The 22,322-nt window shown below is 40.2% G+C and overlaps 1 protein-coding gene across 4 annotated transcripts in view; it reads left to right on the forward strand.

Annotated features, from left to right (window-relative positions):
- DNM3 (dynamin 3) overlaps window positions 1-22,322 on the forward strand; it is a 369,574-nt gene that overhangs the window by 33,904 nt on the left and 313,348 nt on the right. For all 4 annotated transcript variants that reach the window (XM_081113203.1, XM_081113206.1, XM_081113205.1 and 1 more), the window contains exon 2: window positions 17,222-17,295. In XM_081113203.1, the coding sequence (XP_080969329.1) occupies window positions 17,222-17,295 (74 nt within the window). The remainder of the gene's footprint in view (window positions 1-17,221; window positions 17,296-22,322) is intronic.

Genomic DNA, 22,322 nt, shown 5'->3' on the forward strand with positions numbered 1-22,322 from the left:
GTTGGGGTTCACCACAACATGAGGAACTGTATTAAAGGGTCGCGGCATTAGGAAGGTTGAGAACCACTGCTCTAGAAGATAGATGGGGATAAGGCCACTGTTTAGGATGCTAGAGAGCCTCCTTAAGGCTATGCTTTACAGGAAATAGATTAACAGAGACCAACTGAATAGTCGCCAAGGATTGTGGTAAAAGATGATGTGGGTTTAGGTGTCTATTTCTAGCATTACTACTTAGTATACTCAATGTAGTACCCTCAGTGCCTGCATGCACGTCTAGCTGTGTGGTAGCCATCCCGATCCGAGTTTAAGCCTCATTTTGTATTCCTCTGAATTAGGACTTACCAGCCATAGTTTGCATATTTGTAAACGATACTGACTGCTAAAAAGTAGGGTAAGGGAAAAAAAAAATCAACGAATAAAAGTACGAGTACCAGTCTCTACTCTCCAAAGCATCCCTAGTTATTTGCAACAAGATCAATGAATCAAACGATGATCTTGGGTCCAATTCTTCAGATATCTATTCTCAAACAGTGTGGGGTCTACCAATAAGAGGGCTAGAGGAAGAGAGAGGTGGCTGAACATTAAGGCACCTTACAGTGTGCCTGGGAACCCCGTATCAATCCTCTCCTGCAAAGCTGTCACAGAGTGCCCTAAAATGAGCTGTTTATTGGGCCGCATTCTCATTTACATGCCATGTGCAAGCTCCTTAGAGCTCACATGAAAAGAGAAGAGTGGACCCTGGCAGCAACCCCTTGTGTGAGGACATATTTAAAGCTTAGTTGGATATTGTACTGTAAGAAGGACGCTAAAAATAATGTTCATAGTGGATCTGCGTTCCAGTTTCATTTTTAAGATTTTGCTTTTTAAAGCTAAGTTCAGCCTGGTATTGGAAGTACTCATTCAGTGAATTTATATAGAAGTTGCATTTCTGGCCAAGTAGGAAAAAAAAAATGTCTAGTTGCTTCATTTTCCTAGAAAACTAACAGATGCTTTCCTAGAGATAAAGCCTAATCCAGTTTATTTCAAATTGAGACGGTGACTTTCCTGAAGTAAAACTGGCTTTAAAATAGGCATTGAACAGAATATATTTGAGGGTTAGGCCTTGGCTCAGTTGGTTGGGCGTCATCCCATGCACCGAGAGGTCTCTGGTTCAATCCCAGTCAGGGCACATGCCTGGGTTGTGGACTTGATCCCCAGTGGGGGATGTGCAGGAGGCAGCCAATTGATGTTTCTTTCTCATAGATGTTTCTCTCTCTCCCTCTCCCTTCCTCTCTCTCTCTAAAATCCATAAAACCATATTTAACAAAATAAATAAATGTTAGAACAACGGTTTCCTGCTATTCCCTGGTTGCCTGGATTAAAAAGAATTCATATAAAAATTTAAATGTCGCCAAACCGGTTTGGCTCAGTGGATGGAGCGTAGGCCTGCAGACTGAAAGGTCCCAGGTTCGATTCCGGTCAAGGGCATGTACCTTGGTTGCGGGCACATCCCCGGTGGGGAGTGTGCAGGAGGCAGCTGGTCAATGTTTCTCTCTCATTGATGTTTCTAACTCTCTATCCCTCTCCCTTCCTCTCTGTAAAAATCAATAAAATATATTTAAAAAAAAATTTAAATGTCATTTGACTTAACTTATAAACAGCTTCCAATGGGGAAGAAAATCAGTTAAGTTGGTCTTTTAAAAATTTTGACACTTCTTCAAAATAAGTTTGATAATTACATAAGTGACTTAAACTGCGTGTGTGTGTGTGTGTGTATGTGGAGGGTCAAGGTGTGTATAAATCTATTTAGGACAATATTATTTTGGTCTTGATAATTAGACACTAATCACAGCAGCAAAAGTAGTCAAGCATTCTGAATTGAAGGCAAAATAACAATGGATGTGGTTACTGAAAAATCTGGTCTTATAAATACATTGGTTTCTGAAAACCTTCCCATATAAGTGGGTTTATATGGCTTTGTAACCAAATTGTTCTGGGATAACCAATAGCTCACCCAAGAGAGGAAGAGCATCAAAGTGGAAAGGACACAATGATCAAAACATCAGATCTAAGAATTTCTCATCCGGGTAATTGGAGGTGGTTGATGCCTATAATATAGATTTAGAGCTGGGGCTAGAGGTATAACTTTGGTAATCATCATATAGAGTACATATGTAAGCTCTTCCCAAATTATTTTAAAATAACATTTTATTTTAGAACTGTCTTAGATTTACAGAAAAATTGCAAAAACAAGTATAGAGAATTTCCATGTACCCTACACTTTATCAAACTTTCCTTGTCTTTGGTGATATTGACAATTTTGGGGAGTACTGGTCAGGTATTCGGTAGAAAGTCTCTTAATTGGATTGGTCTGGCGTCTCTTTCATGCGGTATTTGTATTTTGGAGAAAGACCACAGAGAAAAATTACCATTTCATCACATCGTAGCAACATCAATATGTTGATGTTGACCATGATCCCCTGATTGAGATCCTATTTGCTGGGTTCCTCCCTTTCCATTCTGTGCTCTTTAAAAGGAAATCACTGTGTACAACTTACACTTGAGTGGGAATTATGCTTCATCTTCAGAGGGTGGGTTATATACGTAACTTACTTGCAATTCTCGGCAGATTTGATTATTCTCCATTAATTAATTAATTAATCCAACCATTTAGTTATATCAGCATGGACTCATGGATATTTATTTTATACTCTGGGTTATAATCCAATACTACTTTATTTATTTTGTTTCTCAGACTGTTCCCCTTGGAGATCTTGCAGTGGTCTTCTGTGCTCAACTTTGACATATTCCCATCATTGTGTTGTGTGTGTGTGAGAGTATGTGTGTGCGCATGCACACATGCACATGGGCATGTGTGTTTTGAGCACTTTCTTACTTCCTATTACTGTAAGATGCTTCAGGATCACCTTTTATATTTCCTGGCCTTTTATATTTCCGGAATTGGCTGTTCCTGCTTTTACTGGAGAATGGTGTTGGAAACCAAGATCTGGATGCTAGGTGTGCTCATTACTGCTGGTATGTAGTTGCTTCTAGGCCCTCTCACCTGACAGAGCAAGGATATGTGTGTGTGTGTGTGTGTGTGTGTGTGTGTATACATATGTAAATATACATATGTATACACACACACACATGTATATATATGCCCATGTATAAACATATCAATAAATATTTCTGTGTGTGACATCAGTATCTATGTTTAACCAAACTTGAGTCCATCCATACTGATGTCTCCAACTCTAATTCATTACCATATGGCTAAATTTCATAGGACAGTTAAAAAAAAAAAAAGGCAATGACTATTTCCTCCTTTTTACTTTGTCAAATCTGGACAGTAAAAATGAGCAACCAAACAAACAAGACATCCATCAGGTAGGATTTGTTTTGCTCCTTTCAAATGTCAAATTTAAATTTCAAATGATGTTCCTCTAATTAATATAAGCTACTTCCCCCTAGTCCACTTTTATTTGAAGGCTTTTCCCCCCTTAAACGACATTAGCTGTTATCTTGTTCCACAGATGCCACCGCAGACCTTTCATGGAGGAGCAGGGATGTCAGAGACTTGACTGTAATGAGTAGTCATGCCTTTCTCTTGGACTGAAAACCTAGATTAGCACATGCTGTTCCATGATGAATACTTCAATACCTGCAGAATGAGCAAAAATATGCATCTTTCCAAGTCATCTCATTCATTCATGTGAAGATAGTGAGTCTACCATCTGACAAGTACTCCCTTTACTGTTAACAACCTGGCATTTTCTATATGAACATAACAAAATTTAATCTGTGCCCTAATTGACCAGTGGTAGTAGAATTTAACCTTGGTTTTATGTCTTTGTCCCAACCTTTTAAAAATAAAAACTTATTTTTAAATTAGTACATATCTCATTTTTTTTATTTTGGACCGAGCTTCATAAGTAAGCATTTTATCGAGCACACGAAGATGGCATTTTGTGACCCTACATATCTTGCCCCAACCCCTGTAACTCTGAATAAGACTGAGATGAAAAAGCAATTATTTTAAGTGTTTAAGATATAAATAAAAGATTGAATATATTTATGAAGATTTAGAGATTTATAGAATTTGATCAGAAGATGGCCATCTCATTTTCTGAAATTTGTTTCCCCCCTTATTAAAGAAATACATGTTCATTGAAGAATATTTAGAAAATACTGATAAAATGATAAGAAAATTAAATCACCTATAATCTAGACACTTAGAAGTTAAGTACTTTAAACAGTTTGGCATAGATTTATCTTATGTTCCATTGTGTTATTTATTTATTTTTAAAATCCTCACCCAAGGATATTTTTCCATTGATTTTTAGAGAGAGTGGAAGAGAGAGAGAAAGACAGAGAAATATTGATGTGAGAGACAGACATCAATTGGTTGCCTCCTGCACACGCCCCGACCAGGGTCCAGGCCAGGAAGAAGCCTGCAATCGAGGTATGTGCCCTTGACAAATTGAACCCAGGACCCTTCAGTCCATAGGCTGACACTTTATCCACTGAGCCAAACTGGCTAGGGCTTATGTTCCATTATGTTATACTGGTATGCTATATGACTTAAAAATGTAACTACACACACACACACACACACACACACACACACACAGATCATACTCAATAATTAGGTTTGTTAACTTACTTTTTCATTTAAATAGTAGAGAGTGAAAGTTTTTTCATGTTACTAACTCTTCTGTTCTTAATGATTACTAGTATTCCATTGTGTGATAGGTTGACCCCTCTTTTGGATGTTTATATTTTTTCTAATCACAATTTCATTTTAAGTCATGTTAATTCAACAGGGGGTTATGCTATTGACATTTTAGGAGACAGGGATGATGGGCTTTATTTGAGACTAATGTGATGCAGGAGGGCAGGTGGGACTTTGGGAGCCAGTATGCTGGGAGCCAGTGCCCTGGGCACCGTCGCTTACTTGCCTAGCTGGGCTGTGGGCTGCCCTGGGCCCTGTTTGCTCTGAGCCCAGCTGAGGGAGCAGTGGCCTCAGTGGTATCAGCAGAAACAGAGCAGGTTTCATCTCTGCTCTTTGTGTTGGATTTGGTGCTGGTGTGCTGTCCCCGTTGCTGCCATGTGATGGCTCCTAAGCAGCCTTGCACACAGCATCTGTAACTGCCTTTGAAAGCTCTATTGTGAGATGCTGCTGAGTTTTAGCATAGAGGAGGTTTTTTGCTAGTGTGTTGCTTTCAGTCCCTTTCAAATGTGAACGTGCCTTCCTCTAAAGAATCCTAAGTAAGGAGAGCACTAGCTCTGAGAGAACTAAAAGACAAATTGGATTGTCCTTCCTCTCAAGCCTCCTGCAAGAGAACAGCCGTCTAATAGAAAAGCTGTCTGCATTGCACTGCAGTTAGTCACCATGAGAGGTGAGAAATGAGTGGGAGTGGAGTCCGGGAAGGTTTCAGAAGTGAAATGATATTTGAATGGGTTGATAAAGAATGGATAGGATTTTGAGAGGAGTAACAGGCAGGATGCACAGAAATGTGGACATTGGAAGTTACTCAGGGTTTGTTTTTTTGTTTATTCATAAAGCATTAATTGAGGGCCTATGGTTTCCCAGGAATTATACTAAACTCTGGATATACAAAGATGCATTAGACATGGTTCCTGCTTTCTAGCAATTGACAGGCTGGTTGGGGAGATGGAAAATGGACAAATATGTGTACTTGGCTCTATAATATAGGTTTCTACAAAAAATGAGTTCAGCATAGAGATATCAGGGCCCAGCCTAGGCAGGTAACAAAATCTTGTTGGGGCTGTTAGCTGAGCTGAGTTTTGAAGCTCATGTGGGCAAGGGGGAGAGTACTCCAGATAGATGGAACTGCGTGTGCAGTCAAGGATGTAAGGAAGAAGATGGAATCTGCAGGGCACTACTCAGAGTTCAGGGTGCAGCAAAGGAAGAGACTGGGGCGTGGAGAAGGACTGGCAATAAATGATTTATGAGGGCTTGTGTTAGGACAATAAGGATGGGTAGAGAATCAGGATGCCTTTCAGATTTGTACTTGGCCGATTGGCTGGTGGTGCCATTCATGATGATAGGGGGTAAACGAAGAGGAGCAGATTGGGACATGAGTGTGTTCAGTTTGGGACATGATGAGTTTGGGTGCTTATGCTATGTTGATATAACATGTAGAAGCCTGGAGCTCAGATTCGTGAAGGGGAATCATTAGCAGGGAGTGGATGAAATCAATGTGGTAGAGCACGCAGAAGGAGTAAAAGCAGGAGGGAGTGCAGAGAGGGAGGTCAGCTGAGAGAGATCAGGAGAGAGCTTTGCCTAAATATCATGTGTTGCTGAGAGAAGTAAGACAAGTTCTGGGAGTCCCACTATTTTTAGAAATAAGACAGTCATTGGTGATCTTGATGAGGGCAGATTTAAGGGTAAGGTGGAAGATTGACCTGAATGTGAGTGGTCAAGATGTGTTAGAAGTCAAGGAGACATGATATTAGAATCCTCTTTTAAGAAACTTGGTGTGGAGGGAACTCTCATGGGACAGGTTACCTTATATCTATACCCGGTACCCAGTGGGCGCCGTAGACTGGACTGCAGGAGGAAAGCAGGAAAACTGTTTCACCCTGGAGAAGACACTAACTTTATCAGCTTTAGAGTAGCAAATATTAATGTTCAGATTAGCGAAAGTAATATAGATTTAGTTGCATAATATGTAATTAAAGAATTTAAAGTGCTTCTATTTTGTTAATATTTTCTGCTAATGTTAGAATTCTTGTGTTAGAAATGCTCCTTTTCATCTAGTGAACCAAGAAATTTCTTTCTATCTTTTCTTCTCTCACTTCCAAATCTCATATTTTCATATTCAACTGACTGGTGTTTGTTTATTTATTTTACCCATATTGATATTAACTACTAACAATGCAGAAAACTATTCAGTGATGAAAAATAATTTGTGTTCAGTTATTTTAAAGTATCACGACAATAATTAATACCTAATCCTGCATAGCCTATCAGATATTTACATTTTTTAGCACCTTAATTTCTGAGGCCAGAAGGCATCCAATAGATATTATCTCTGCAATATTCTCTAATATAGTATATTCTCTAAATTTGAAATTTCCTAATATGATCTTTCTTAACAGCAAGAAACCCATAGTTCAAGCTGTCATTCATCACTATTCTTTTATATGCAATGCTTTAGCCATATTAAATTATTCAGCCCTTTTCTCCCTCCTCCCATCCTCTCTTCAGTCCTTTCTCTCTCCTCCTCTCCCCTCTCTTCAATCCCGTCTCCCCTTCTCCTCTCCCCTTCGCTGACGTCCCCTCTCTTTATCTTCCCTCCCTTCCCTTCCACTTTTTCCGTCTCTCTAGTATTTTTGAGCACCTGCTATCTGCCATGTATGATAGTGGGGAGAAAATAAAAGACATAGGACTTAAGCTGGATACTAATATCCCCAATTATGGAAGTGAAAACAGGAAGCCTTAAGATTGCTTAGAATACCAGGGGGTGGGATTAGCTTCTGCACATCTTGCTTACCTTCCAACATCAGAGATTGATAGGATATTGGAAATGGCAGAGGCATTGGAAGACATTGGTTCAGTCCTCATATTTTAAAGACATAGAAACTGAGTCTCATAGATTAGATGATGTGTCGAGGTCGCCGCTGGAACCTAAGCTGGTTTGGTGACCAGCTCTCTAAACCTCCTTCTCTCTCTTCATTGTGATGTTGCCTGCCCAGATCCCATGTTGTCATATACTTTTTATATCTGGTTTGTGCTGTTAAATACCTCTTTTTGCCACCCATGCACTGAACTGTAGACTTTCACCATTATCGGTTTTGCTACTTGCAATTAGAATTGGAACAATTAGAGATGCGTCAGTGGAAAGGCAATGAAAGAGGGCCATTAAGTGCTGATAAATGCTTCTCCTCATGGGGAGGGAGAGCTTTTCTTTTCTGAATATTTGAGCTCTTTTCACTGGTGCTTTCAAGTGGATAGAAATAACACTTGCCACACGCTCGTGGAATACTCTAGATGCCAGGGGGTTCATTTCACTCCCTGTTTGAATTGAGCACACTGTGGCTGGAATGTGTGTTGACTCTTTTGTTGGCTGGAAGCTCTCATTCCATGGTTTTCATTAACCTTTTCCATGTGCTGCAGTAGAATAGTAGTGAGAGCTCTTAAAGAATGAAGCCTTTAGGTAGCTGATGACTTTTGAGGGAGAGATGAAAAGGTCAACGTTATAGGTGTGTATTTGGACATACTTTCTTTTGCAGACCACCCGAAACTCTAGATATACGGTGTGACAATAGAGCCACATGCCTCTGGCTAGCAAAAAGTAACCACTGCTTGTTGCTATGGGGATGTAGCAGCTTCTGAAACAAACGTGTAATAATTCCATATTTTAGGGTAACTTATTACTATTTCTTATAAAAATAATGATAATGATGATGGCAGTTAACACTTACTGCATGCTAGCTATTATTATAAGTACTAATCATCCCTTAAAATTTATTTTTCCAATAGATTTGGCTCTAATTCATAGAATGTTGGCTATATTTGTACATCAAGTCACCATTGAGCATCTTCTTCCTTGTGCCAGGCACTGTGCTGAACACTGGTCTTACAGAAATAGGTCCCTGTCCTAAGGGAACTTGTCTAGGGGAGGGGATAAGACGGGTTCATGGTACTTTGGAATAAAGAGGAGGAACACCTAACTATGCTGGCATATGAGGAAATGCTTCCCACAGGAGCTGCCAGCCTTCTGTGTATCAGGGCAAGGTGGGTAAAGAAAGGTGCATTGGGCCCTGACTGGTTTGGCTCAGTGGATGGAGCGTCGGCCTGCGGACTCAAGGGTCCCAGGTTCGATTCCGGTCAAGGGCATGTATGTTGGTTGCGGGCACATCCCCAGTGGGGAGTGTGCGGGAGGCAGCTGATCGATGTTTCTCTCTCATCGATGTTTCTGACTCTCTATCCCTCTCCCTTCCTCTCTGTAAAAAATCAATAAAATATATTAAAAAAAAAAAAAGAAAGGTGCATTGGGGAAGGGCTTCTGTGGTAGAGGGGTCAATATAGAGGTCTGAGATTAGTGTGAAGACACTTGGGAATAAAAGCCTTGTGTAGGGGGATAATGGATGAGGCTTCCAGAATGCTAAGAAGGAGTGGGATCCAAGGGTCCACTTAATTTCCTCCTCAATACTTAAAAAAAACAAACACATGTATTTTTGTTGATTTCAGAGAAGAAGGGAGACGGGGGAGAGAGAGAGAAACATCAATGATGAGAGAGAATCATTGATCGGCTGCCTCCTGCACGCCCCTTACTGGGGATCAAGCCCACAAGTAGGACTGGGAATTGAACCATGACCTCTTGGTTCATAGGTTGATTCTCAATCACTGAGCCACACCAGTCAGGCCCTCCTCAATACTTAATCAGACTCTTGTTCTATTAAATATATAGTGTGACTGTGGCTCTCTGTTCTGTTTTAGTGGGTAAACTAACCTATTCTTTTTTGGCTTTCAATTAAATACCCAATTTTTCTTCCAATCTCTTAGAAAAAGTGAAAACAGAAGAGCACCCACAGTATTGACTAGGGTAGCTTACTTCTACTTTTACATATGTTCTTCCCTTCCAGCCCCCTGCCAAGGAACAATAATAGACATTCAGGACCAAGGACAGTAATTGGGCCATTCTCCAAGTCAGGCCTTAGTAGGGAAGGGTTGGCCAGGCCCTTGTCATTGGATACATGTTCTCTTGCCCTTCTTCTCACTGGATGGTGCCAGAGAACATTCTGAGATTCATGTATGGGCTTCATGAAAAGGGGCAAGGGAGGCCTTTTGGCCTCTCTGGTACTAGCCTTAAGCCTGCCTCTTAACTAAGCCAGAGGGTTCCCTGTGGTCCAGCCCATGTTTCCAGGGCTGGGAAGGGGGTGTATTGGGGTTTGAGGCAAAAGCCATTTGGCTTTGTCCTTTCTACATACATCTCTTTTAGAAACCCTACAGGAAGAGATAACATATAGGTCCAAATATTTAGCATCCCGGGTTCTCTTATTCTTTGATCCATAGTATATCTTCTCAAGGGGGGAGGGGGGATGATATTGCCTCCAAGGGGGCAAAAACTTTATTATTTTTATGTAAAAAGTACAGATATACATACAGTACATATATACAGTATATCCGTGTATATATATTTAATAGGGAGAAATCAAATGGGGAAAATGTTTAATAAGGTTCCCTAGGGGGCCCTAATAAAAAGACGGCTGGGAAACACTTTTCTAAAGCACATGTGCCTCTCTCTCTCTCTCTCTCTCTCTCTCTCTCTCTCTCTCATTCTCTTCCTTAGGCAGTACGGGGCTGGTCCAGTGACTCCGTGCCACCACTGTCCCAGACACCTTGTTTTCCTTTGTTCTGCAGCCCTTAGCCCATCTTCCAGGTTGCCTGTGGTTTAAGGAGGTTGCTGCCACTCTGCTGTCATATATCAGTGATGGGGAGAAGAGGGAAAGGCAAAAGGTGCACATCAGCTAAATCAGACCTTTTGAAGGGAAATATCCTTGACATCACTCAACAAGCTCTAGTGACATCTTACTGACTAAAACTTAGGCATGTGGGCACCCGGTTTGCAAGGGTGGCCAGGATATGTAAATTTACTTGGTCCATTTGTTACTCAAAGTTGGGTACATTCTCATGCCCAACAAAATTGGGGTTCTGTTGCTAAGAAATAAGGGGGAAATGGATATTGGGCAGGCAACTAGCAGTCCCTTTAGTGGTCCCTTGCCGTTAATTTGCATGGCAGATACCCAGTGTAAAGCATAGTCTGTGATTTGGAATGGAGCAACAGCTAAGTGCTTCTGCTTTGTACTGTAACTCATTAATCTGGTGTTCTAATTCTTGACAAACTGACTCTGTGAACCAGCAAATAAAGTAGATTAAGGATGCAGGCGTTAGGTTCCTGAGGGAGTCTCCTGGAGGGTCGGACACATGGTTTTTAAACTTCTTCAGCTAGTTAATAGATCTCTGACTCTGAAACTTTTGCATTTTGAATGTTGCAGTGGGAACATGAATTATTGATTAATTAAATTCAATGAAACCATATTGGTAGAAGTGTTAAGTTTTGTGACTAAAAGTCAAACATTGAAATTTCTTAGGTATTAGTGAAAATAAATAAATAAATAAATAAATAAATCCACCGTATTTCCTGCAATCGGATTTGTAACTGTATGTTTTTCAAATGAAATTTTAGCAGTGTTCATTGAATATTTCAAATTATAGAGTAACTGATAGAATAAATGCATTCTTTTACAAACCTATACGAGCTAACATTTTTACACTGGGCCAAGAGTTTAGGGGAAAGAAGTAAATTGCAGTGGAAAATTTACAATGAAATCTGTGGATTTTTGCATAATTACTTCTTTCAGCAATTAAAGTGGCATGGCAGTGGTTGGCAAAGCTCTGGGATTGGGGCACGCAAGCACAAGGCCATTTAACAGTGCCATTGTGTTCTGTGTGTGGAATACGTGACCTCAGTGCTTCCTGGGGCAGGGCGTGGGCAGTAATTGGCAGTGATTGTCTCTGTTTCTCTCTCTCTCTCTCTCTCTCTCTCTCTCTCTCTCTCTCAAGTTGGGTTATCATTTTGAAGGTCTGGGAGATAGTAATTGTACAGTGATTACTTTGGAGCTCATCAAATTATATTTTGAAGATAATATTTTAGAAGAGACTTCTCTGTTTTTAAGGAATGATTTTTCAAGTATCTTGGCTCTAGGATTTTAAAAGAATCGTTCCTTTCAAATTTTATTCCACGTCTTTAGACACTCAGTAATATTGTCTCACCCAATGTCCTGTATTTTGTACTTTGATGGATACTGCTGGATCTTAATTCATAATAAACATATTGACTGAGATGATGTCAGCACATGATTGGTAAATTGAAAGTTATCTTGCCTGTTCTTTCGGGTGATATACAATGCCATTTAGCTGTCTGCCTGTTGGGGAATCAGACATGGGAATGATGTTCTCCCGTGCTATGAATATATGGGGCAGTGAGAAATCTTCCTTAAAGGGTAGGTAGGAAGTGTTAAAAATATTCAATACTTGGGCACTGAAGGCGGCACTAGGGGGAACACAGGGTGAGGGAGCTGACGGGGAAACAGACCAGTGTGACATTGTGTGTGGAGAGCTCAGATAGAGGCATGTATAGGGGGATTTCAAAGAGGGCTTCTCATGCGTGCTAGAGGGAGAAGTGGGGGAGGGCCTCCCAGGAGGAAAGCTTGGAGTGTGCCAAAGCACCGAATTCCAGAGTGTAGAGACTGCCACCAGAGGGCGGGGCTTCTTTTCTGCTTTGTTTTCAGTTTGAATTTCATGCTAAAGATAATGAGGAGTCATTTAGTGATTCAGAGTCTTGAAATGATGTGATGGGACTTTTGTTACTATTGCAGTTGGATTGGAGGCTGTTCAAATTGGATGCAGGGAAATGAATTGGGAGATTGTTATTAATCTAGATGAGAGTTGGTGGCGCCTGGAGTGGTGACTGAAGTAAAGAGAGGATGCATTTAAGGGATGTGAAGAAGGTAGAATCAACAGGACCAGGTGACTGATTTGGAGCCTGAAGACAGAGGAAGAGGGTGGATGAATGAGTCCCAAGCAGTTGGCCTGGATGACAAGTGTGGATGCTGATGATGTGGATTATGATTGAGAATGGAGAGAAGCATGTTGGATAGATGATGAGTTGAATGTAGAGACTGGATTGGGACATCTAAGTGGAGATATCTAAGAGACCAGTGTGGCTTTGGGAATACCTCTGATTTCTGGTATCCAGGAGTACCTTCTCCATCTCTCAATTAGTTTACTTATTACAGGTGCCCATTAAGTGGTATCTTTCAGAGTCATATCCATCACCCCTCTCCTCTCCACACCTACTCATCTATTCTCTTGGCCCCACCGCATAACAAAGAAACAGAATTTCCAGAGGATGAGGCCCAGAAATCAGGATTTTAAAAAGATTCCCAGGTGATTCTAATGTGCAGCCAAGGTTGAGAACCACTGCTTTAGTGGGTAGTTCCTTAACTTTCTGTGTTACCATGGCTTTCCATGTCTTTGCGTATCCTGATTCCCTGTAGAATGCCTCCAGCTGTGTCTCTGTGAAATAGTTCCTGGCTAATCTCCCAAGCAGAATAGATTATTGTCTGTTCTGTGTCAATACTTCAGGAACGTACCCCTTGTACCTGTCATGCTTATTATAATCATTTGCATGGCATTCTTTTAGACAAAGCTTATTTATCTTTGAATGAGTCAACTATACAAATTAACTTATTGGGGAGATTTATGCCTCCCATCTTTAGTCAAGGGCCGATGTTAAACATTTATTTATTGAACAGATCACCTGGTTAATGATCATTTATATCTATATTGAAGAGAAACATCTCTGTAGTTACTTTATTTGTACTCACGGGGGAAATTCCTCTCTAGTTATGTTGATAGAGTAAGTATACTTTCTTATTTTAGGCTTCCGAAGGTCAGTCATTTCCTGAGGGAGCAATAATAATACTTCCTGGTAACTTAAGTTTCTGGAAGAGCCAATAAGAAATGTCACCAAGATGGTTCTTAGACCAAAGCATCGGAATCATTCTCTACGTTTCCTGTAGGAGTCAAGAAACCATGAAGGAACATTGAAATTTTTGCCTGAAGACCAGCTGTTAAGACTGTGCTGAATAATGCTATTTTTGAGATAGACAGAAGAAAAGCATTTGCATTGTAGCTGCTCTGTGGTGAGAGAGAAAAGCACTTGTCCTGCCTTAAAAATCTGTGGTCTACGTGTAAATAAGGCATTCAGGCAATAGAATGGAGTCAGTTTAATCATAGTCAGTCTGCAGACTGCTGTCCTTGCTCTTTCCCTTAAGGTCCTTGTTGGAGGAAAATGGCATGCAAATGTTCTTTTTGTATATATGTATAAGACCATAAACAAACAAAAATATGTAGTTTAAAACCAAAGTAATCTAAAGACACAGTCATGATTTTTTTTTTGCAATAATTTAGCAAAGTAATTTTCCCATAAGATATGCATATGGGAGAAAACCAACCACCTTTGCACAGAACATAATAAAATTCAAGTGGATGATGGCATTCAATGGCGACTGAATGATTCATGGTTGTTTGTGTCAGTGCCTTGAGTCCCTGTCAATGGGACTAGGAATCAGGGCTGAGTTTTCCAAACCAGTGCAGCTGGCCAACGCCAAGGGAACAGTGCAGGTGGGGTTTGAGGCCTCTCACCTCCAAACGCCATTCATGAAATGTTAAAATATTGTATGTAGAGATTTAGTGTTTTTAGATAAGAGACTGCTACATTATCAGGGAAAAGGTACTATGGCTATATCGTAGCTATAACAATAGTAACAGTACTATTTTCTCCCATGGTACGTGTGTTTTTAAAAAGTTGTCATATGTTGTATTTATTTCCTTTGATCCACAGGATTATGTCAGTTTAGTTGCAAAAGAAACTGAGTTTAGAGGGAATTTTGCCCATTCAGTGCTAGGGCTGGACTCAAAGCCAGGTTCTCGGTGTGTCATTGGAGGGTCACCCCTTAGCTCTTTCTGCAGGAACTTGCTGGGCATGTGGTTTCCATGCTGCTGATCAGCATACCTAGCGTTTCCCAGATGCCAGCCTCGCCTCTCACTCTCCAGCAGAGAGAAATCCTCTCTAGGGTTTCATTGCACTTCCGATCATCCTGTGAAGTCAGGGGAGATCTCCAAACAGCAAGATTTGGTTACCAGATCTTTGGACTTTGGGAGGACTAATGGAGCCATGAAGGGGGCCAGGCAGTGTGAGTTAATAAGTAGGGACCTGGATACCTGAGACTATTTATTCCTCTTACTGCAAAATTCTGTTTGCTGAATAAAAAAGTAAGAGGTATTTGTGGGCTTTCTCTTCAGCCTAACAGATGGTAATTATTTGCTATTTAAAGTGCTTGGTACATTCTGTTTTGCTTTAATTATATTCAAAAGGATTATCAATATATGGCCATAAGCATGAGCTAAAACAGAACATAGCACAAAGGAATTAAGTAATGAGACCTCCTTTCCCCCCTCTTCCTTCTTCCCTCCTTTCTTCTTCTCTAGCTTTCCTGTGTTTTTTTTTTTTTAAAGAAAATATTTTGATTCATTAAATGGCATTAAGACCTGTATATTTCTCATTGGCATCTACGTATCCTGAACCCTCATCTGTGGCCCCATAGCTCAAACAGATGCCCCCAACTCTTTGTTCTGAAATTTTCTTTTCTTTCTTTCTTTTTAAAAAAATCTATTTGGTTATCAAATTAACTTCTTCCTTTTTTGGTTCTAGGCACAGAGTATATGCTCCGTACATTTTGATTGAATTTAAAATGGTTATTGCAACCATCCAAACTGGCAAATGTTCTATTGTAGTCCTTGGAGAACATTAAAAGAACATTAAATTGTATGTATTCAGACTTTTTCAAAAGGAAAGTCTTGGTCTCTCTTTCCTGAACTGCGGTATAGTGTATCCGTCCTCTTCTTTAACGCTTTTCTGCATGCAGGCCTGTACCTTCCCATTGGATTTCAGACTCGGTGCCCCCCTGGTGCAGGGCCCACACTCTCTCCCTAGCACTTCTTCCTCAGTGATTTATTTTTTTGATGGATAAATAATCTTTATTGCAGGTGGCATTTTTTAGAGCAAAGACAAGTCAGTAGCTTCACCATTCTTCTTTTTTTAAAAAAATATATTTTATTGATTTTTTACAGAGAGGAAGGGAGAGGGATAGAGAGTTAGAAACATCGATGAGAGAGAAACATCAATCAGCTGCCTCCTGCACCCCCCCACTGGGGATGTGCCTGCAACCAAGGTACATGCCCTTGACCAGAATCAAACCTGGGACTCTTCAGTCCACAGGCCAATGCTCTAACCACTGAGCAAAACCAGTTAGGGCACCATTCTTTATTTTAGTCGCATATAGTGACATTCTAAATGAACTTGGCCTTGGAGTTAAGGAGTAAAGTCACTAACTTAGTGAAAATGCTGTTCTGTGTTATTTCCCCTGTCAGCAAAATGAATGGTAGTAGGGGAAATTATGCTTAAATTTATGTCTGTGACCCTTCATTCTCAAGTACCAGGGCAGCTAGAGGGCTTTTGCAGCTTTCTTGCTGGCCTTTAACCTGTTTCACTGAAACTATCTATGTTGAAGTTCTGGTCTGCCAATTTCCTACACAACTCTCAGTACACCCCCTGCCATTTTCACCCACTAAGTGGAGGCCAGTGCTCAAACCAAGGTGAACATCTGCACACCCCCACCCCCGCCGTGCCCTCCCTCCCCCAAACCTGTTAAAGGGCACAGAGGCTACATACCCCTGAATATTCTTGAAGTTGTAGGGTCAGGACCGGTGGTGGGATCAGTGGTTATAACACTTTCTGGTGGTCCTGTAACCAGTTTTTGAGAAACATTGGCATTCAGAGACTTACTTTGAATAGAATAGAATAGAATAGAACTCAGTGATTTTTTAAATGATGGTTTTTTCTCAAAGTTGAGAGGCATTCTAAATGTGTTTAAAAATTGTGTTTTAGGCACGTGCATGAATTCTTCTTTGACACCACAGAATCTGCATGATTTATGTGGCACTGCAGATGTGATTATATAATGCTTTCTTTGCTGCAGTTTTATTGATCTAGTTATATTAAATGCCATTCAAATGCATCTTTATTAAAAACTTCCATTTATCAGGAGTGAAATAAATCAAACTCACATTGCAATATATATCGCTGTTAATTCTACATACACAATATTTATCTGCACTTGATCCCACGTTTTATATGGAGAAAAGTTTCAGGATATTTAGAAGATACAATCTAATGTACCTTTAATAATGGTCAGTATTTGATGGTACTAATATTGATCTTGAAGTCAGATGGAGTACTGAATTTTTTAATTCTAAAAAAGTTTAAGGATTAATTTCTGCATCAAATGTTTCTGTTAATGCAAGTTAATTGACAGTACACAGTAAATTAATGCAAACTTTCATTAATTCCAGCCATCAGGATAAAGCACATGGATCAGTATGCAATATAAGAGGCTCACCCTTCTATTTATTTTTACTTCGGGCAAATGCTTCTTTTATAAGATGAGTCTGGCCTTCTTTAGACATGTGGTACATTGAAAAGCTTGGAATTAGGAGAATTATTCTGGAACATGACATAAATTTACAAGTCATCAGAATTCCTTAATGCCTTCATCTATTATTTCTCCTTTTTTTTTTTAGAGACTTTCTCCCTCGAGGGTCAGGCATCGTGACGAGACGGCCTCTTGTACTACAGCTTGTTACTTCCAAAACAGGTAAGGAAAGAGGATGTTTGCCACACGGACATCTCGTATACCTGGTGCCTCCATTCCTGGGTGTTGGGTAATAGCCACAAAACCGTTTTTGTGTTCACCTTGCTGTGGCGAGCTGCCTGCACTTCTCTCCAAATGCTCCCTCCTTCATTGTTCTTTTAATTCTTTTGATTACATTAAGGGGAAAGCTTCATTTGATTGTAGATTTTTAAACACCCAGAAAATAATATTTTATCATGATAATTATGTCTAGAAAATAACATTTTATCTTCGTAATTAATTCATCTGTACTGTGCAGCATAACCACTTCCAGGAGAAATAAAGTCATCAAGTGAGGAATCCCTCCATTCCACCACTAAGTGCAGACTTACCTGCAGTTCCCCCCACATTTTGCTCTTTCCGTGTGGTTGTAGTACAGGAGGTGTCCTTTCATCCCCCTGAGGGGATTCCGAAGGTGTGGCTTGGGGGACGAGCTGGACAAGGCATTGCTGAGGTGATGGGTAAGGACTGCAGTATCAAGAGCAAGGGAATAGGCAGAGGGTCTTCGTAAGACAAGGGGACAGTTTCCAGTGCCCATTGGCTTCCCCTGGTGCCATGTTGAAACTGGCTTGGGCCAGCATCCGAGACCCGATGGTGTACCTCCTGTTCCATCTCCGTATTCAGGGACATCACGGAGGTAGCTTGAAGGTCATGGTGGGAGTATTTACAGGATGGAAATTGGCAAATGGTGTAGATCAGGCCTCTTTGCCCCTTTGGGTGCCAGCTGTTAAACATTTGCCAGCAACTCACTGGGCCTTCTGCTCAGCACCTGATCTTACTGTTTACGGGTTAAGTGACATATCAGACTGAGAAAGCTAATATGTCTTAGTGTTCTGTTTTTTAAAAATATGTTCTTATTTACTTCAGAGAGGAAGGGAGAGGGAGATAGAAACATCAATGATGAGAATCATTGATTGACTGCCTCCTGCATGCCCCTTATTGGGGATTGAGCCGATAACCTGGACATGTACTCTGACCGGGAATCGAACCGTGACCTTCTGGTTCATAGGTCAACATTCAACCACTGAGCCACGCTGGCCAGGCTGAGTGTTCTGTTTTTGATGAACTACTGAGTATGTTGAAAGTGTCATTGCTTTAAGAAGTGATCTATTGGGAATTTGATGTGCCCTTCCCCCTGAAGGAAAGGTGATTTTTTAAAACATCAGAATTCAAGTCTTTGGTTTAAAAGTTACTGACTGTTAAGGACTTACAAAAGTAAAACCTGTAGAGCATGGGTAAGGACAAGTGGTTTTGTCTCCCGGAGTACTTTGCTATGTTAAAATATTCCTCTAAATGCTATTGTATCACCTCCCTCTGCTTTATTTCAATGACATTAGTGTAAGAAATGAAGATGTTAAAAATCAGAAATTACAAAATGGGTAAATTGAAGATAATTGTTCAAATTACAGTAATGATCTTTTGTAAAAGATTTCCTTGCTGCTTCCTCCTTTCACGCACATCAAATATATTATTAATTCATCAACATTTGATTTCCCAAATTTGATTTGCATTGACTGCACCATGTAATGTGTCCATGTTTTAAAAATTACACAGGACTTGTAATTTATTAGAGAACTGTTACTATTCAGTATTTTGGGTCCTTGGTTGGAGTTGCTGTAAATGACCATTTTAACAAAGATGGAGACATAGAGTTCAGATCCGAGGAGCGAGGCTTGTGAAGCTGGTGAATCACCAGGCACCATCCTCAGGTTGGCATGAAGGGCCTTGTGAGTCCAGGTGCACCTGGGCAGAGGGTCTTTGAGGAGATTGCATCCTCCTGTAACAGGCGGTGTCCAGAGAAAAACGTCACCTTTTCACAGGTGAGATATTTTAAAGAAGTTTCTAGATATAGAGAGACTTCAAACTCTCATTTATGTACAATGGCCAGGACTTGTTTTCTACTGTCATAATGTAGACTGAGACATAAAAGTGAAAACACACAAGTCTTATTTTGAATAACAGTATTAGAAATATTTTAAAACTACAGACCTCATTTTGTTTTACATTGAAATATCTGAATTTGATTACAATGGATATTTCAGTATGGTAGTCTGTTTTTGCAGAGGAGTAAATGTTTATTTTCTTTTCACTGTTACAAGTTAACCTCCTGGTGAAAACATGTGATTCTGAAAACATTCTTTCTTAACTACAGCTTTGACCTTGTTCTGGTCCAGTGCTGGCTCCCGACTGACGGGAGGTTAGCATACCAAGCGCAGATTCCTGGTTTAATGTCCCTTGAGTAGAGGTGTTTTGACATTTCCATGTGCATAAGGTTCCTGGGGGTTGCTGGGCATCCCCCTCGGCAGTTGTGATTCGGCAGGTCTGGGCTAGGGCCCAGGTGCTGCATTGTGAAGAGCTACAGCCAAGGAAGAAGTTTTTGAGAGCTGTTGATCCCCGAGTCACACGGTGAGCAGCACTCATAACCGGTGCATCTAATTCTTCCCTGTTGTTTTCTTTTTCTCGATTCTTTTCCTTCTTCTTTTTAATAGGCTCCTTTTATTGAGAAATGACCCATCATTTAAAAAAACTGTCCATATGTTTGCTCACAAAGCCTCCATACGGGTCTGCACACTGTGCTTGGACCATCGCAGGCAGTTGTTCACGGCCGAAGTGTGTTGTCCTACTGCTGCCCAGGGCCCCCAGCTCCGCCACCAGCACATCTGGCCCTGGCATTTCAGAGCCTGAGGACCAATAGACTATCAGAGGCTGAGGTTCTAATAACACCTAGTTAGGTTGTTGTTACATAATCGACTTACTCCCTGGCAGAGTACAACCATCCAAGTGAAATCTTTGCAACAGTAACTACATATCCGCTCATCTCTCGGAGCTGGGGTCCTCCTCCTTCCTTCCTTTTCACAACATTCTGAACCTGTTATTTTTTACTGATTTTTTTTTGTTGCTAATTTTTTTTTTACCTTAAAGATTGAGTACACATTTATTAATAGACTTAGAATTTCCAGTTGCTCAGTTATATAACTTCCAATACAAAGTCCAGAGCAATTTTCACTCAACTCTCAAAATTTTGAGAAAAGTCACAGAGCTACTCTAAGCAAACCTGACCCAAATTTTATTTCTTTCCGGTTAAATGACTGCCCTTTAACACCATATACATTTCCATGTAGGAAGGAAATTACTAAATTAAAGATATATTTCTTCCTTAAAGAAAATGAAAAAATTACATTTTCAATAGAATTACCACTCCTGATTGTGAGGTTAAGATGACTTGAGTTGGCAATAATTTGTTTGTCTCTATTCCATTTTGGGGGATGGGGTGGGAGAAGGAATTGTAATTGCCTTGAGTTTTCAATCCAAAAATTACAGTTCTCTGACCTGAGACTCTTTTGGTCCATCTAATGTCTGCTCCAGAACTATGTCTGCTGAAAGAGGCTGGATGGAAGGGAGATGTCACTTTCCTTAATTTGGGGACTTCTTTCTTTCTGTCCCCCTCTGCACTCTCATTTTTTTAAAAAAATGTGTTGTCTTGAAATAATTGATGGTGAAGAGGATTAAAAGATAAGCTGTAGATTTGTTAATATCTATTTAGATCTGAGCGGAGAAGATGGGATTTTTATTGAAAGAAGATGAATAGACTTGTTTCACATCATGCCCATGGCTGAGGTCAACTAACAATCACTACTTACCTACTACTCCTTCCACTCTTCATCCTTTCCCCTCGGACTTCCAGATCACAGGTGTTGGATGAGTCGGAATACTCTGGAATGTATTTTCTCTGCCTTCCCCTCCTCTGTGGGACATGTGTTATCTTTCCCACAGCCACAGCCTGCATCTTCATTCTCCACAAAACATTGACGTCAGTATTTGCTTGACCATCAGGGCAGGATGGATTATCTCATCTGTTGACTGCTATTGCTTACACCTTTTAGAAACTGTTTTTTTCTGTTGTCCAAACAGCATACCAATAGACCCTAGTCTAGTTACTCTGCCGACTTACAAGATGGTTTTATATTAACCAGAGGTGTTTATTTTACAAAGGGAACTAAATTCTCATTAAGTACTTTTCAAGTGATTGTGTTAGTTTAATAATAAATCTCCTGCACGCCTGTTGGAATTTCTTCTCATTGTTTTCCCAAAGTGTATTTGTTGCGTACATTTTTATCCTCATATTTTTGCGTGCATTCATTTATTCAGCAGGTTTTGAATGCCCACTGTGTGCCACACAGCAGAGAAGTTGCCAGCTTGTGTCCTGCATAGGATATTTCTTCAGTTGTCTTCCTGTTACTCTCATTTTATCTAATATTTAAAGAGGCCTAATTTTTTAAACCTCTGCTTGAGTAGCAAGCCTGGATGGAATTACCTGGCTCACTTACCAGGTAATTTTATTGCTTAATTAGATAGGAATTTGGGGTCATGCAATACTTCACAAGTAATGTGACTTATAAACCATGTGTCAAAAGCACTGTGAGAGTCTCTGTCCTTGGGGGGGTCTCAAATCTAAGGCATGTCATCCATGTGCCCTTGTCCTGTCATTATTCATCAAAACCCTTCTTTTTCTTGACATGTACATGACATATCTAACGCTTCATCACTGTATTATTTTAATGTTTCATTTTGCTGTGTCCAGGCCTAATGTCCATGTTAGACTCTGTGTAGGCTCTTTGTTGACCAAGTATAGGTGCAGGATTCAGAATAAACATCAATATACTTAATTATAATGAAGGTCTATTTTGGTAGGTATAATTTGGGATGTTGTCCAAATTGTTTATTGTCTAAGTTGTTGCTAGCCTTTTAAATAAAATTTAAAATTATTTTGTATCTGTGCTATTGAGATCGTTAAATTGGGGTATTCATAAAAGTAAATGCATAATGAATACATATCCCATAGTTTACTGGGCACCTTCTCTCTTCTCATAGTAAAGCTATTTCTTCTGGTTAGTGAGGGGTGGTCTATGATCATGAATGGCAGCTATCAGAAGTGAGATAGGAGGTGCTGGGAGCAGATACCTGTCACTGTGATGGCAGCATGGTGGTCG

The sequence above is a fragment of the Myotis nattereri genome, assembly GCF_964212035.1.
Source record: "Myotis nattereri genome assembly, chromosome: 18".
Classification (NCBI taxonomy): Eukaryota; Metazoa; Chordata; class Mammalia; order Chiroptera; family Vespertilionidae; genus Myotis; species Myotis nattereri.